The 14,900-nt window shown below is 52.2% G+C and overlaps 1 protein-coding gene across 1 annotated transcript in view; it reads right to left on the bottom strand.

The window, feature by feature from the left end:
* Nucleotides 1-3,846, bottom strand: part of crabp2a (cellular retinoic acid binding protein 2, a) — a 9,920-nt gene extending 6,074 nt beyond the window's left edge. Inside the window, exon 1 of the mRNA XM_046300373.1 lies at nucleotides 3,453-3,846. Coding sequence (XP_046156329.1) covers nucleotides 3,453-3,534 — 82 coding nt within the window. The 5' untranslated portion in view covers nucleotides 3,535-3,846. The remainder of the gene's footprint in view (nucleotides 1-3,452) is intronic.
* Between the last annotated feature and the right edge of the window lie 11,054 nt (nucleotides 3,847-14,900).

Raw genomic sequence — 14,900 nt, 5'->3', positions numbered from 1 at the left:
TGTGTGTGTGTGTGTGTGTGTGTGCGAGTGTGTGTGCGAGTGTGTGTGCGAGTGTGTGTGCGAGTGTGTCTAGGCGTCAGTGTGTGTGTGTCTGCACGGCGAGTTGGATTTCCCACTTCTCACCTCACACACACTGAAAAGAGATGTGCACTGTCACAAGCAATATGCATGAAGAGACTCATACATCACTTTGGCAGTTGACGTATTATGAACTAAAAATGATTCTGTAACAAACTACACCTTAAAGTTTCCTCGATTATGCTAGTTTGCAATGGTTTCAAAACATTGTTTATCGTGTGACCCTCTGAAACCTTTGTGTAATGTCATGAGTCAACAAAATGTCTGCAGTGGAAATCAGCTGCAACCAACCAGTGGGTCCTGAGCATTTGGGAGAGCCTGGGTCAGGAGGACCGGGGAGCTAGTTCTACAGAATGTTACTGCCTGAATACCTAAGGAGCTGAAGTGATTCTGTGTGTTAGTCTTCCACATTAGTTTGAAGTATCGGAGTGTGTGGCCTTACATGATGACCACACACACACACTACTCACACACCCACACCCAACACACTACTCACACACCCATACACACACAGTACTCACACACCCACACCCAACACACTACTCACACACCCATACACACACAGTACTCACACACCCACACCCAACACACTACTCACACACCCATACACACACAGTACTCACACACCCACACCCAACACACTAGTCACACACCCATACACACACAGTACTCACACACCCACACCCAACACACTAGTCACACACACACACCCCACACACTACTCACACACCCACACCCCACACACAGTACTCACACACCCACACCCCACGCACTACTCACACACCCACACACTACTCACACACTCACACCCCACACACTAGTCACACACCCACACACTACTCACACACCCACACACAGTACTCACACACCCACACCCACACACTACTCACACACTCATACCCCACACACTAGTCACACACCCACACAGTGTCACACACCCACACCCACTCACACCACACACACAGTACTCACACACCCACACCTCACACACACTACTCACACACCCACACCCCACACACGCTATTCACACAACCACACCCCTAACACACTACTTACACACCCACACCCCATACACTACTTACACACCCACACCACACACACACCCACACCTCACACACACTACTCACACACCCACACCCTACTCACACACCCACACCCCACACACACTATTCACATACCCACACCCCACTCACACACCCACACCACACACAGTACTCACACACCCACACTCCACACACAGTACCCACACACCCACACTACACACACACCCAAACACTACTCACACACCCACACTCCACACACAGTACTCACACACCCACACCCCACACACTACTCACAAACCCACACACACTACTCACACACCTACACTCCACACACACTACTCACACACCCACACACTACTCACACACCCACACACTACACACACACCCACACCACACACACACTACTCACACACACTACTCACAAACCCACACACTACTCCCACACACTACTCACACACCCACACCACACCCACACCACACACACACTGACACACACACAGTCACACCCACACCACACACACTACTCACATCCACACCACACACACTCACACAGACGGTCAGGGTTAAAGGTCAAAGAGCAGAGGCCATATGAAGCATTTGGAACGGGGTAGACAGAGGAGGATGGGAAGGAGGGACGAGGGAGGAGTGGTGACAGGTTGCATCCAGCTGCGCTTTAGCCTCTAATGAGACACAAAGGATCATGGGATCATTCCTCACTGTCAGTCACACCAATACCTAGGTACATTAGAGAACTACCATGTGTGTGTGTGTGTGTTTTAGCATCCAAGTGTGTGCAGATAGAGTTGCCTCTGTTCTCTCTAGAGAGTCTGGCCAAATATTTCTGCTCCTCAGCATGCCAGTAGGTCTGTGAGCACGACTGCGTCTGTGAATGTCCTGCGCCTGTGTGTGTGTCTGTGTGTCTGTGCGTGTCTGTGCGCGTGTGTGTGTGCGTGTCTGTGTATGTGTGTGCGTGTGTATGTGTGTGTGTGCGTGTGTGTATGTGTGTGTGTTAAGGCCACGTAAACACACACACACACACACACACACACACACACACACACACACACACACACACACACACACACACACACACACACACACACACACACACACACACACACACACACACACACACACACACACACCCCATCTCCCTGGCCCATCTCTCTGTCAGTTTCATTTCATCATATTTTCTTTCTTCTTTTGTTTGACCCTTTTTCCTTTCTATCCTCTGGCCCCCACGTCACCCCCTTCTCTATCTCTCAGCACGCTACCTCTGCCCCCCACCTCACCCCCTTCTCTATCTCTTAGCACTACCCCTCACACACACCCCTCGGTGGGTAATGATGGGTAAAGACGGAGAGCAGATTTATGTTAATTGGTGCCTCAGTCAAACCAGGAAATTGGAATGTGCGCGCCTGGCGGGTGATGCGCCACTGACTCCGGTTATTCCGGCAGGAACAATGGTGGCATTTACAACTAGTTCATAACACAGACACATATTGCACTTTTGTGCATGAACACAGGCTTCTCTCTCTCGCATGCTTCTCTCTCCTCCCTCCCATATGTGTGTTGATATACATGTATTCCTGGTATGCCCTTGTATTTTAGTAAAAAATAATAAAATTGGCAACCACTGACAGACACTCAAACACCCTGCCAGATAAATGAACAGGCGTTGTCTTTTTATTCCATGCAAACTGCTGCAGGTGTGGAGCGAGGCCTTTCAGATTGAGAATGAAATGACAGTGAAACAGCTCTTAGTTTCGGCATGCGGGCTGATAATATTCCAAATGGCCTGCACTGTCACGTCATAACGGACTCTTCTCTCTGAAGCGTCTGTTTCTTCCGATCCCACACACACACTTGCACGATGTGATGTTATTTTTCCCCGCGCGGTGACACGGACAGAGGTGCCGCCGTTTGTCTCCATTGTCTGGTGGAGTGAGGTGAGGGGGAGGGGAGACTGGCTGGGGGAGCGGGGCAGTGAGGGGAGGGGGAGAGAAGGGTGAAGGTGGATGGGGGGGGGGGCAAGCATTGAGTTTTGGGTTCGCCAGAATTACAAAGCCCCCCCACTCACGCGACGCACAGAGTACACCACATGTCTGATTAATACGTGCATGCATGAACAATTGTGTGTGTGTGTGTGAGAGACACGTATCTGACCTACAATGTATTAGTGTGTTCAGATAGCTATATTCAATTAGTAATAATTAAATAACTGCTATAATAATAGGCTATAATAAAGTTAGGGATATATGTACCACAAATATTTACCACCAACCCTTCATCGCCATTATCACCACCACCATCATCATTACCATCACTCACCCAGCGCTTTGAGAAGCTCCTCGAAGTTCTCTGAGTTCTTCATCTTCCAGGTACCAGCGAAGTCAGGGATTTTGCGCTCCATCTTTTTCTAAACGGATTGTTTTACTCTCCAACTCTGCCCTCTTTTCAATCAGTGCAGGGTCTCGATATGGTCGGTGGTCTTCTCTCCCTAACCCGCTAAGAAGTGATCTGGATTGGATTTAGACTTTCCGGTCCCGCTAGTTTTGCCCCCTCAGCAGGTTGTGACCGTGTGTCTCTCAACTGTTTGACTGAGGTGGCTGTCAGTGCCCTAATCCAACCCTCTCTCTGTCTCTCTCTCGCTGATCCCTATCTCGCCTATGCGTCAGTGCACGTTATGAGCGGTTGCGCTATGAATGGATGGAATGGAAAACTAGCCACTTCCTTTGACCGCTGATAACATGCCCACTTTCACACTCAGACACGCCCGACCCACGTCTGTCATGTCCAGGAGCCAACCGGAATCGCCTATGGTTCCTAAACCCCGCCACGACCACGCCCGGAGAGAACATGTGCGTTCCAGGACCTCCCAGCTGAGCCACTTGTCACGCCTCTTTATCCCCGCGCACCTTTAATGTGCCAATGGAGTGACCGCGCCCTAGACGCACGCGCACAAGGGCATAACCTCATGGAAACATTATTTTATGAGGTGCAATATATTATTTAATTTGTGGTGTTTGTCAGACACGTGGTTCGTGGTTGAAGCCATTGTGTTTTAATTGAAACCGGAAAAACTGTTCTGAGTGCCAGTTTCGGATTTAGCCAATTTATCGTTGGCATGGATGCAGTGTTGAGTGCCAAGGAAGTCAGGTACCAGTCCGTGTGTTGATGTAGGGGAGATAGAGAGAGACTTGGTGGTTCAATTCTTGGAGATGATCGAGGGCCAGCGATTGGATGGACTGTTGAGAATATTTCCCACAAGTTCACCCCCCCTTCTCAATTCTTTATCCCTCCCTCTCTCTTTTCTCTACCCTCTTCCCCCAGCGCCGCAGCGATGTGTCATAAAAATAAAAGAGGTGGTAACGGGATACAGCCACTGGCCTCGACCAGCGGGCTATCTATTTAACCGAACTCGCGTGCAGAAACATACCGAACTCACGAGAGAGCAAGAAAGAGACATGAGAGGTGTTTCATATGTTTCCCATGCTAATAAAGCCCTTTGAATTGAATTGAGACACACAAACAAACCCCACAGAGCCTCAGGACAGCAACACAATTAGACCCAACCAAATCAAGAGAAAACAAAAATATAATTACTTGACACATTGGAAAGAATTATCAAAAAAACTGACCAAATCGAATGCTATTTGGCCCTAAACAGAGGGCGAAATACCTGACCACTGTGACTCACACAAATTTAAGAAAAACTTTGCCTATGTTTAGAGTTAGTGAGCATAGCCTTGCTATTGAGAAAGCCCGCCATAGGCAGACCTGGCTCTAAAAAACAAACAGGCTATGTGCTCACTGCCCACAAAATGAGGAGAAAACTGAGCTGCACTTCCAAACCTCCTGTGAAATGTATGACCATACTAGATACACATATTTCGCTCAGAATTCCAAAACAAATCCAATTTTGATAAACTCCCAATTGGGTGTAATTCCACAGTGTGCCATCACAGCAGAAAGATTTGTGACCTGTTGCCACAAGAAAAGTGCAACCAGTGAAGAACAAACACCATTGTAAATACAACCCATATATGAAACTCATTTATGTTTATTTATTTTCCTTTTTGTACTATTTGCACATCGTGACAACACTGTATACAGACATAATATGACATTTGAAATGTCTCTATTCCTATTCCTTTTGTGAGTGTGTTTACTGTTCATTTTTTAATTATTTATTTTACTTTTGTTTCTTGTCTATTTCACTTGCTTTGGCAATGTAAACATATGTTTCCCAGGCCAATAAAGCCCCTTGAATTGAGAGAGAGCAGGAGTTGGAGAGAAGGGCAGGGAGCGGTAGCCTCTCAGTGCCTTTGGTGTCATGTTTTGTCTTAGATTGTCTTGTCATTTTGCTTTTCCCTCTGTTCATTTTCCCCCCTGCTGGTCTTTTTAGGTTCGTTCCCCTTTTTCTCTCTCCCTTCCTCTCTCTCTTCTCTCTATCGTTTCCGTTCCTGCTCCCAGCTGTTCCTATTCCCCTAATCAATCATTTAGTCTTCCCACACCTGTTCCCTATCCTTTCCCCCTGATTAGAGTCCCTATTTCTCCCCTTGTTTTCCGTTTCTGCCCTGTCGGATCCTTGTCTATTGTTCACCGTGCTGTGTCTGTGTATCGCCCTGTCGTGTCGTGTTTCCCTCAGATGCTGCGTGGTGAGCAGGTGTCTGAGTCTGCTACGTTCAAGTGCCTTCCCGAGGCAACCTGCAGTTCTTGATCAAGTCTCCAGTCTGTTCTCGTCATTACGAGTGGAATTATGCCTTATGATTGTAAATTTACTTTACTGGATTAAAGACTCTGTTTTCGCCAAGTCGCCTTTGGGTCCTCATTCACCTGCATAACAGAAGGATCCGACCAAAGAATGGACCCAGCGACTACAGATGCTCGTAACACTGCCGTCGAGATCCAAGGAGCCATGCTCGGCAGACACGAGCAGGAATTGTCTGCTGCTCGCCATGCCGTGGAGAACCTGGCCGCTCAGGTTTCCGACCTCTCTGGACAGTTCCAGAGTCTTCGTCTCGTGCCACCTGTTACTTCCTGGCCTGCCGAGCCTCCGGAACCTAGGGTTAATAACCCACCTTGCTACTCCGGGCAGCCCACGGAGTGCCGCACCTTTCTCACCCAGTGTGATATTGTGTTCTCTCTCCAACCCAACACATACTCTAGCGAGAGAGCTCGGGTTGCTTACGTCATTTCACTCCTTACTGGCCGGGCTCGAGAGTGGGGCACAGCTATCTGGGAGGCAAGGGCTGATTGTTCAAACAATTACCAGAACTTTAAAGAGGAGATGATTCGGGTTTTTGACCGTTCAGTTTTTGGTAGGGAGGCTTCTAGGGCCCTGGCTTCCCTATGCCAAGGTGATCGATCCATAACGGATTACTCTATAGAGTTTCGCACTCTTGCTGCCTCTAGTGACTGGAACGAGCCGGCGCTGCTCGCTCGTTTTCTGGAGGGACTCCACGCAGTGGTCAAAGATGAGATTCTCTCTCGGGAGGTTCCTTCCAGTGTGGACTCTTTGATTGCTCTCGCCATCCGCATAGAACGACGGGTAGATCTTCGTCACCAAGCTCGTGGAAGAGAGCTCGCGTCAACGGTGTTTCCCTGCTCCGCATCGCAACCATCTCCTCCTCTGGCTCAGAGACTGAGCCCATGCAGCTGGGAGGTATTCGCATCTCGACCAAGGAGAGGGAACGGAGGATCACCAACCGCCTGTGCCTCTATTGCGGATTTGATGGACATTTTGTCAATTCATGTCCAGTAAAGGCCAGAGCTCATCAGTAAGCGGAGGGCTACTGGTGAGCGCTACTACTCAGGTCTCTTCATCTAGATCCTGTACTACTATGTCAGTCCATCTACGCTGGACCGGTTCGGGTGCTACATGCAGTGCCTTGATTGACTCTGGGGCTGAGGGTTGTTTCATGGACGAAGCATGGGCTCGGAAACATGACATTCCTTTCAGACAGTTAGACAAGCCTACGCCCATGTTTGCCTTAGATGGTAGTCATCTTCCCAGTATCAGATTTGAGACACTACCTTTAACTCTCACAGTATCTGGTAACCACAGTGAGACTATTTCTTTTTGATTTTTCGTTCACCTTTTACACCTGTTGTTTTGGGTCATCCCTGGCTAGTATGTCATAATCCTTCTATTAATTGGTCTAGTAATTCTATCCTATCCTGGAACGTTTCTTGTCATGTGAAGTGTTTAATGTCTGCCATCCCTCCCATTTCTTCTGTCCCCACTTCTCAGGAGGAACCTGGCGATTTGACAGGAGTGCCGGAGGAGTATCATGATCTGCGCACGGTCTTCAGTCGGTCCCGAGCCAACTCCCTTCCTCCTCACCGGTCGTATGATTGTAGTATTGATCTCCTTCCGGGGACCACTCCTCCTCGGGGTAGACTATACTCTCTGTCGGCTCCCGAACGTAAGGCTCTCGAGGATTATTTATCTGTGTCTCTTGACGCCGGTACCATAGTGCCTTCTTCCCTCCGGCCGGGGCGGGGTTCTTTTTTGTTAAGAAGAAGGACGGTACTCTGCGCCCCTGCGTGGATTATCGAGGGCTGAATGACATAACGGTTAAGAATCGTTATCCGCTTCCCCTTATGTCATCAGCCTTCGAGATTCTGCAGGGAGCCAGGTGCTTTACTAAGTTGGACCTTCGTAACGCTTACCATCTCGTGCGCATCAGAGAGGGGGACGAGTGGAAAACGGCGTTTAACACTCCGTTAGGGCATTTTGAGTACCGGGTTCTGCCGTTTGGTCTCGCCAATGCGCCAGCTGTTTTTCAGGCATTAGTTAATGATGTTCTGAGAGACATGCTGAACATCTTTGTTTTTGTCTATCTTGACGATATCCTGATTTTTTCACCGTCACTCGAGATTCATGTTCAGCACGTTCGACGTGTTCTACAGCGCCTTTAGAGAATTGTCTCTACGTGAAGGCTGAGAAGTGCTCTTTTCATGTCTCCTCCGTTACTTTTCTCGGTTCCGTTATTTCCGCTGAAGGCATTCAGATGGATTCCGCTAAGGTCCAAGCTGTCAGTGATTGGCCCGTTCCAAGGTCACGTGTCGAGTTGCAGCGCTTTTTAGGTTTCGCTAATTTCTATCGGCGTTTCATTCGTAATTTCGGTCAAGTTGCTGCCCCTCTCACAGCTCTTACTTCTGTCAAGACGTGTTTTAAGTGGTCCGGTTCCGCCCAGGGAGCTTTTGATCTTCTAAAAGAACGTTTTACGTCCGCTCCTATCCTCGTTACTCCTGACGTCACTAGACAATTCATTGTCGAGGTTGACGCTTCAGAGGTAGGCGTGGGAGCCATTCTATCCCAGCGCTTCCAGTCTGATGATAAGGTTCATCCTTGCGCTTATTTTTCTCATCGCCTGTCGCCATCTGAACGCAACTATGATGTGGGTAACCGCGAACTGCTCGCCATCCGCTTAGCCCTAGGCGAATGGCGACAGTGGTTGGAGGGGGCGACCGTTCCTTTTGTCGTTTGGACAGACCATAAGAACCTTGAGTACATCCGTTCTGCTAAACGACTTAATGTCCGTCAAGCTCGTTGGGCGTTGTTTTTCGCTCGTTTCGAGTTTGTGATTTCTTACCGTCCGGGTAGCAAAAACACCAAGCCTGATGCCTTATCCCGTCTGTTTAGTTCTTCTGTGGCTTCTACTGATCCCGAGGGGATTCTTCCTTATGGGCGTGTTGTCGGGTTGACAGTCTGGGGAATTGAAAGACAGGTTAAGCAAGCACTCACGCACACTGCGTCGCCGCGCGCTTGTCCTAGTAACCTCCTTTTCGTTCCTGTTTCCACTCGTCTGGCTGTTCTTCAGTGGGCTCACTCTGCCAAGTTAGCTGGTCATCCCGGTGTTCGAGGCACTCTTGCGTCTATTCGCCAGCGCTTTTGGTGGCTGACTCAGGAGCGTGACACGCGCCGTTTCGTGGCTGCTTGTTCGGACTGCGCGCAGACTAAGTCGGGTAACTCTCCTCCTGCTGGTCGTCTCAGACCGCTCCCCATTCCTTCTCGACCATGGTCTCACATCGCCCTAGACTTCATTACCGGTCTGCCTTTGTCTGCGGGGAAGACTGTGATTCTTACGGTTGTCGATAGGTTCTCTAAGGCGGCACATTTCATTCCCCTCGCTAAACTTCCTTCCGCTAAGGAGACGGCACAAATCATCATCGAGAATGTGTTCAGAATTCATGGCCTCCCGTTAGACGCCGTTTCAGACAGAGGCCCGCAATTCACGTCACAGTTTTGGAGGGAGTTCTGTCGTTTGATTGGTGCGTCCTTCAGTCTCTCTTCCGGGTTTCATCCCCAGTCTAACGGTCAAGCAGAGAGGGCCAATCAGACGATTGGTCGCATACTACGCAGCCTTTCTTTCAGAAACCCTGCGTCTTGGGCAGAACAGCTCCCTGGGCAGAATACGCTCACAACTCGCTTCCTTCGTCTGCTACCGGGTTATCTCCGTTTCAGAGTAGTCTGGGTTACCAGCCTCCTCTGTTCTCATCCCAGCTTGCCGAGTCCAGCGTTCCCTCCGCTCAAGCGTTTGTCCAACGTTGTGAGCGCACCTGGAGGAGGGTGAGGTCTGCACTTTGCCGTTACAGGGCACAGACTGTGAGAGCCGCCAATAAACGCAGGATTAAGAGTCCAAGGTATTGTTGCGGCCAGAGAGTGTGGCTTTCCACTCGCAACCTTCCTCTTACGACAGCTTCTCGTAAGTTGACTCCGCGGTTCAATGGTCCGTTCCGTGTCTCCCAGGTCGTCAATCCTGTCGCTGTGCGACTGCTTCTTCCGCGACATCTTCGTCGCGTCCATCCTGTCTTCCATGTCTCCTGTGTCAAGCCCTTTCTTCGCACCCCGTTCGTCTTCCCTCCCCCTCCCGTCCTTGTCGAGAGCGCACCTATTTACAAGGTACGTAGGATCATGGACATGCGTTCTCGGGACGGGGTCACCAATACTTAGTGGATTGGGAGGGTTACGGTCCTGAGGAGAGGAGTTGGGTTCCGTCTCGGGACGTGCTGGACCGTTCACTTATTGATGATTTCCTCCGTTGCCGCCAGGATTCCTCCTCGAGTGCGCCAGGAGGCGCCGGTGAGTGGGGGGTACTGTCATGTTTTGTCTTAGATTGTCTTGTCATTTTGCTTTTCCCTCTGTTCATTTTCCCCTGCTGGTCTTTTTAGGTTCGTTCCCCTTTTTCTCTCTCCCTTCCTCTCTCTCTTCTCTCTATCGTTCCGTTCCTGCTCCCAGCTGTTCCTATTCCCCTAATCAATCATTTAGTCTTCCCACACCTGTTCCCTATCCTTTCCCCCTGATTAGAGTCCCTATTTCTCCCCTTGTTTTCCGTTTCTGCCCTGTCGGATCCTTGTCTATTGTTCACCGTGCTGTGTCTGTGTATCGCCCTGTCGTGTCGTGTTTCCCTCAGATGCTGCGTGGTGAGCAGGTGTCTGAGTCTGCTACATTCAAGTGCCTTCCCGAGGCAACCTGCAGTTCTTGATCGAGTCTCCAGTCTGTTCTCGTCATTACGAGTGGAATTATGCCTTATGATTGTAAATTTACTTTACTGGATTAAAGACTCTGTTTTCGCCAAGTCGCTTTTGGGTCCTCATTCACCTGCATAACATTTGGTGTTGCCCCTCCGCTGTTTGGTGGAAGAAAGGGGTGAGAGGGAGAAGGAGTTGGAGAGAAGGGCAGGGAGCGGTAGCCTCTCAGTGCCTTTGGTGTTGCCCCTCCGCTGTTTGGTGGAAGAAAGGGGTGAGAGGGAGAAGGAGTTGGAGAGAAGGGCAGGGAGCGGTAGCCTCTCAGTGCCTTTGGTGTTGCCCCTCCGCTGTTTGGTGGAAGAAAGGGGTGAGAGGGAGAAGGAGTTGGAGAGAAGGGCAGGGAGCGGTAGCCTCTCAGTGCCTTTGGTGTTGCCCCACGCTGTTTGGTGGAAGAAAGGGGTGAGAGGGAGAAGGAGTTGGAGAGAAGGGCAGGGAGCGGTAGCCTCTCAGTGCCTTTGGTGTTGCCCCTCCGCTGTTTGGTGGAAGAAAGGGGTGAGAGGGAGAAGGAGTTGGAGAGAAGGGCAGGGAGCGGTAGCCTCTCAGTGCCTTTGGTGTTGCCCCTCCGCTGTTTGGTGGAAGAAAGGGGTGAGAGGGAGAAGGAGTTGGAGAGAAGGGCAGGGAGCGGTAGCCTCTCAGTGCCTTTGGTGTTGCCCCACGCTGTTTGGTGGAAGAAAGGGGTGAGAGGGAGAAGGAGTTGGAGAGAAGGGCAGGGAGCGGTAGCCTCTCAGTGCCTTTGGTGTTGCCCCTCCGCTGTTTGGTGGAAGAAAGGGGTGAGAGGGAGAAGGAGTTGGAGAGAAGGGCAGGGAGCGGTAGCCTCTCAGTGCCTTTGGTGTTGCCCCTCCGCTGTTTGGTGGAAGAAAGGGGTGAGAGGGAGAAGGAGTTGGAGAGAAGGGCAGGGAGCGGTAGCCTCTCAGTGCCTTTGGTGTTGCCCCTCGCTGTTTGGTGGAAGAAAGGGGTGAGAGGGAGAAGGAGTTGGAGAGAAGGGCAGGGGAGCGGTAGCCTCTCAGTGCCTTTGGTGTTGCCCCACGCTGTTCGGTGGAAGAAAGGGGTGAGAGGGAGAAGGAGTTGGAGAGAAGGGCAGGGAGCGGTAGCCTCTCAGTGCCTTTGGTGTTGCCCCACGCTGTTTGGTGGAAGAAAGGGGTGAGAGGGAGAAGGAGTTGGAGAGAAGGGCAGGGGAGCGGTAGCCTCTCAGTGCCTTTGGTGTTGCCCCACGCTGTTTGGTGGAAGAAAGGGGTGAGAGGGAGAAGGAGTTGGAGAGAAGGGCAGGGAGCGGTAGCCTCTCAGTGCCTTTGGTGTTGCCCCTCCGCTGTTTGGTGGAAGAAAGGGGTGAGAGGGAGAAGGAGTTGGAGAGAAGGGCAGGGAGCGGTAGCCTCTCAGTGCCTTTGGTGTTGCCCCACGCTGTTCGGTGGAAGAAAGGGGTGAGAGGGAGAAGGAGTTGGAGAGAAGGGCAGGGAGCGGTAGCCTCTCAGTGCCTTTGGTGTTGCCCCTCCGCTGTTTGGTGGAAGAAAGGGGTGAGAGGGAGAAGGAGTTGGAGAGAAGGGCAGGGAGCGGTAGCCTCTCAGTGCCTTTGGTGTTGCCCCTCCGCTGTTTGGTGGAAGAAAGGGGTGAGAGGGAGAAGGAGTTGGAGAGAAGGGCAGGGAGCGGTAGCCTCTCAGTGCCTTTGGTGTTGCCCCTCGCTGTTTGGTGGAAGAAAGGGGTGAGAGGGAGAAGGAGTTGGAGAGAAGGGCAGGGAGCGGTAGCCTCTCAGTGCCTTTGGTGTTGCCCCACGCTGTTCGGTGGAAGAAAGGGGTGAGAGGGAGAAGGAGTTGGAGAGAAGGGCAGGGAGCGGTAGCCTCTCAGTGCCTTTGGTGTTGCCCCACGCTGTTCGGTGGAAGAAAGGGGTGAGAGGGAGAAGGAGTTGGAGAGAAGGGCAGGGAGCGGTAGCCTCTCAGTGCCTTTGGTGTTGCCCCTCGCTGTTGTGTGGAAGAAAGGGGTGAGAGGGAGAAGGAGTTGGAGAGAAGGGCAGGGAGCGGTAGCCTCTCAGTGCCTTTGGTGTTGCCCCTCGCTGTTTGGTGGAAGAAAGGGGTGAGAGGGAGAAGGAGTTGGAGAGAAGGGCAGGGAGCGGTAGCCTCTCAGTGCCTTTGGTGTTGCCCCACGCTGTTCGGTGGAAGAAAGGGGTGAGAGGGAGAAGGAGTTGGAGAGAAGGGCAGGGAGCAGTAGCCTCTCAGTGCCTTTGGTGTTGCCCCACGCTGTTTGGTGGAAGAAAGGGGTGAGAGGGAGAAGGAGTTGGAGAGAAGGGCAGGGAGCGGTAGCCTCTCAGTGCCTTTGGTGTTGCCCCACGCTGTTTGGTGGAAGAAAGGGGTGAGAGGGAGAAGGAGTTGGAGAGAAGGGCAGGGAGCGGTAGCCTCTCAGTGCCTTTGGTGTTGCCCCTCCGCTGTTTGGTGGAAGAAAGGGGTGAGAGGGAGAAGGAGTTGGAGAGAAGGGCAGGGAGCGGTAGCCTCTCAGTGCCTTTGGTGTTGCCCCACGCTGTTCGGTGGAAGAAAGGGGTGAGAGGGAGAAGGAGTTGGAGAGAAGGGCAGGGAGCGGTAGCCTCTCAGTGCCTTTGGTGTTGCCCCTCCGCTGTTTGGTGGAAGAAAGGGGTGAGAGGGAGAAGGAGTTGGAGAGAAGGGCAGGGAGCGGTAGCCTCTCAGTGCCTTTGGTGTTGCCCCTCCGCTGTTTGGTGGAAGAAAGGGGTGAGAGGGAGAAGGAGTTGGAGAGAAGGGCAGGGAGCGGTAGCCTCTCAGTGCCTTTGGTGTTGCCCCTCGCTGTTTGGTGGAAGAAAGGGGTGAGAGGGAGAAGGAGTTGGAGAGAAGGGCAGGGAGCGGTAGCCTCTCAGTGCCTTTGGTGTTGCCCCACGCTGTTCGGTGGAAGAAAGGGGTGAGAGGGAGAAGGAGTTGGAGAGAAGGGCAGGGGAGCGGTAGCCTCTCAGTGCCTTTGGTGTTGCCCCACGCTGTTCGGTGGAAGAAAGGGGTGAGAGGGAGAAGGAGTTGGAGAGAAGGGCAGGGAGCGGTAGCCTCTCAGTGCCTTTGGTGTTGCCCCTCCGCTGTTTGTGGAAGAAAGGGGTGAGAGGGAGAAGGAGTTGGAGAGAAGGGCAGGGAGCGGTAGCCTCTCAGTGCCTTTGGTGTTGCCCCACGCTGTTCGGTGGAAGAAAGGGGTGAGAGGGAGAAGGAGTTGGAGAGAAGGGCAGGGAGCGGTAGCCTCTCAGTGCCTTTGGTGTTGCCCCACGCTGTTTGGTGGAAGAAAGGGGTGAGAGGGAGAAGGAGTTGGAGAAGAAGGGGGGAGCGGTAGCCTCTCAGTGCCTTTGGTGTTGCCCCTCCGCTGTTTGGTGGAAGAAAGGGGTGAGAGGGAGAAGGAGTTGGAGAGAAGGGCAGGGAGCGGTAGCCTCTCAGTGCCTTTGGTGTTGCCCCACGCTGTTCGGTGGAAGAAAGGGGTGAGAGGGAGAAGGAGTTGGAGAGAAGGGCAGGAGCGGTAGCCTCTCAGTGCCTTTGGTGTTGCCCCTCCGCTGTTTGGTGGAAGAAAGGGGTGAGAGGGAGAAGGAGTTGGAGAGAAGGGCAGGGAGCGGTAGCCTCTCAGTGCCTTTGGTGTTGCCCCACGCTGTTCGGTGGAAGAAAGGGGTGAGAGGGAGAAGGAGTTGGAGAGAAGGGCAGGGAGCGGTAGCCTCTCAGTGCCTTTGGTGTTGCCCCTCGCTGTTTGGTGGAAGAAAGGAGTGAGAGGGAGAAGGAGTTGGAGAGAAGGGCAGGGAGCGGTAGCCTCTCAGTGCCTTTGGTGTTGCCCCTCGCTGTTTGGTGGAAGAAAGGGGTGAGAGGGAGAAGGAGTTGGAGAGAAGGGCAGGGAGCGGTAGCCTCTCAGTGCCTTTGGTGTTGCCCCTCCGCTGTTTGGTGGAAGAAAGGGGTGAGAGGGAGAAGGAGTTGGAGAGAAGGGCAGGGAGCGGTAGCCTCTCAGTGCCTTTGGTGTTGCCCCTCGCTGTTTGGTGGAAGAAAGGGGTGAGAGGGAGAAGGAGTTGGAGAGAAGGGCAGGGAGCGGTAGCCTCTCAGTGCCTTTGGTGTTGCCCCACGCTGTTCGGTGGAAGAAAGGGGTGAGAGGGAGAAGGAGTTGGAGAGAAGGGCAGGGAGCGGTAGCCTCTCAGTGCCTTTGGTGTTGCCCCACGCTGTTCGGTGGAAGAAAGGGGTGAGAGGGAGAAGGAGTTGGAGAGAAGGGCAGGGAGCGGTAGCCTCTCAGTGC

Source organism: Oncorhynchus gorbuscha, linkage group LG15, assembly GCF_021184085.1.
Source record: "Oncorhynchus gorbuscha isolate QuinsamMale2020 ecotype Even-year linkage group LG15, OgorEven_v1.0, whole genome shotgun sequence".
NCBI lineage: Eukaryota > Metazoa > Chordata > Actinopteri > Salmoniformes > Salmonidae > Oncorhynchus > Oncorhynchus gorbuscha.
The sequence above is the reverse complement of the archived record's forward strand: the minus strand, read 5'-3'. Positions and strand labels throughout refer to the sequence as shown.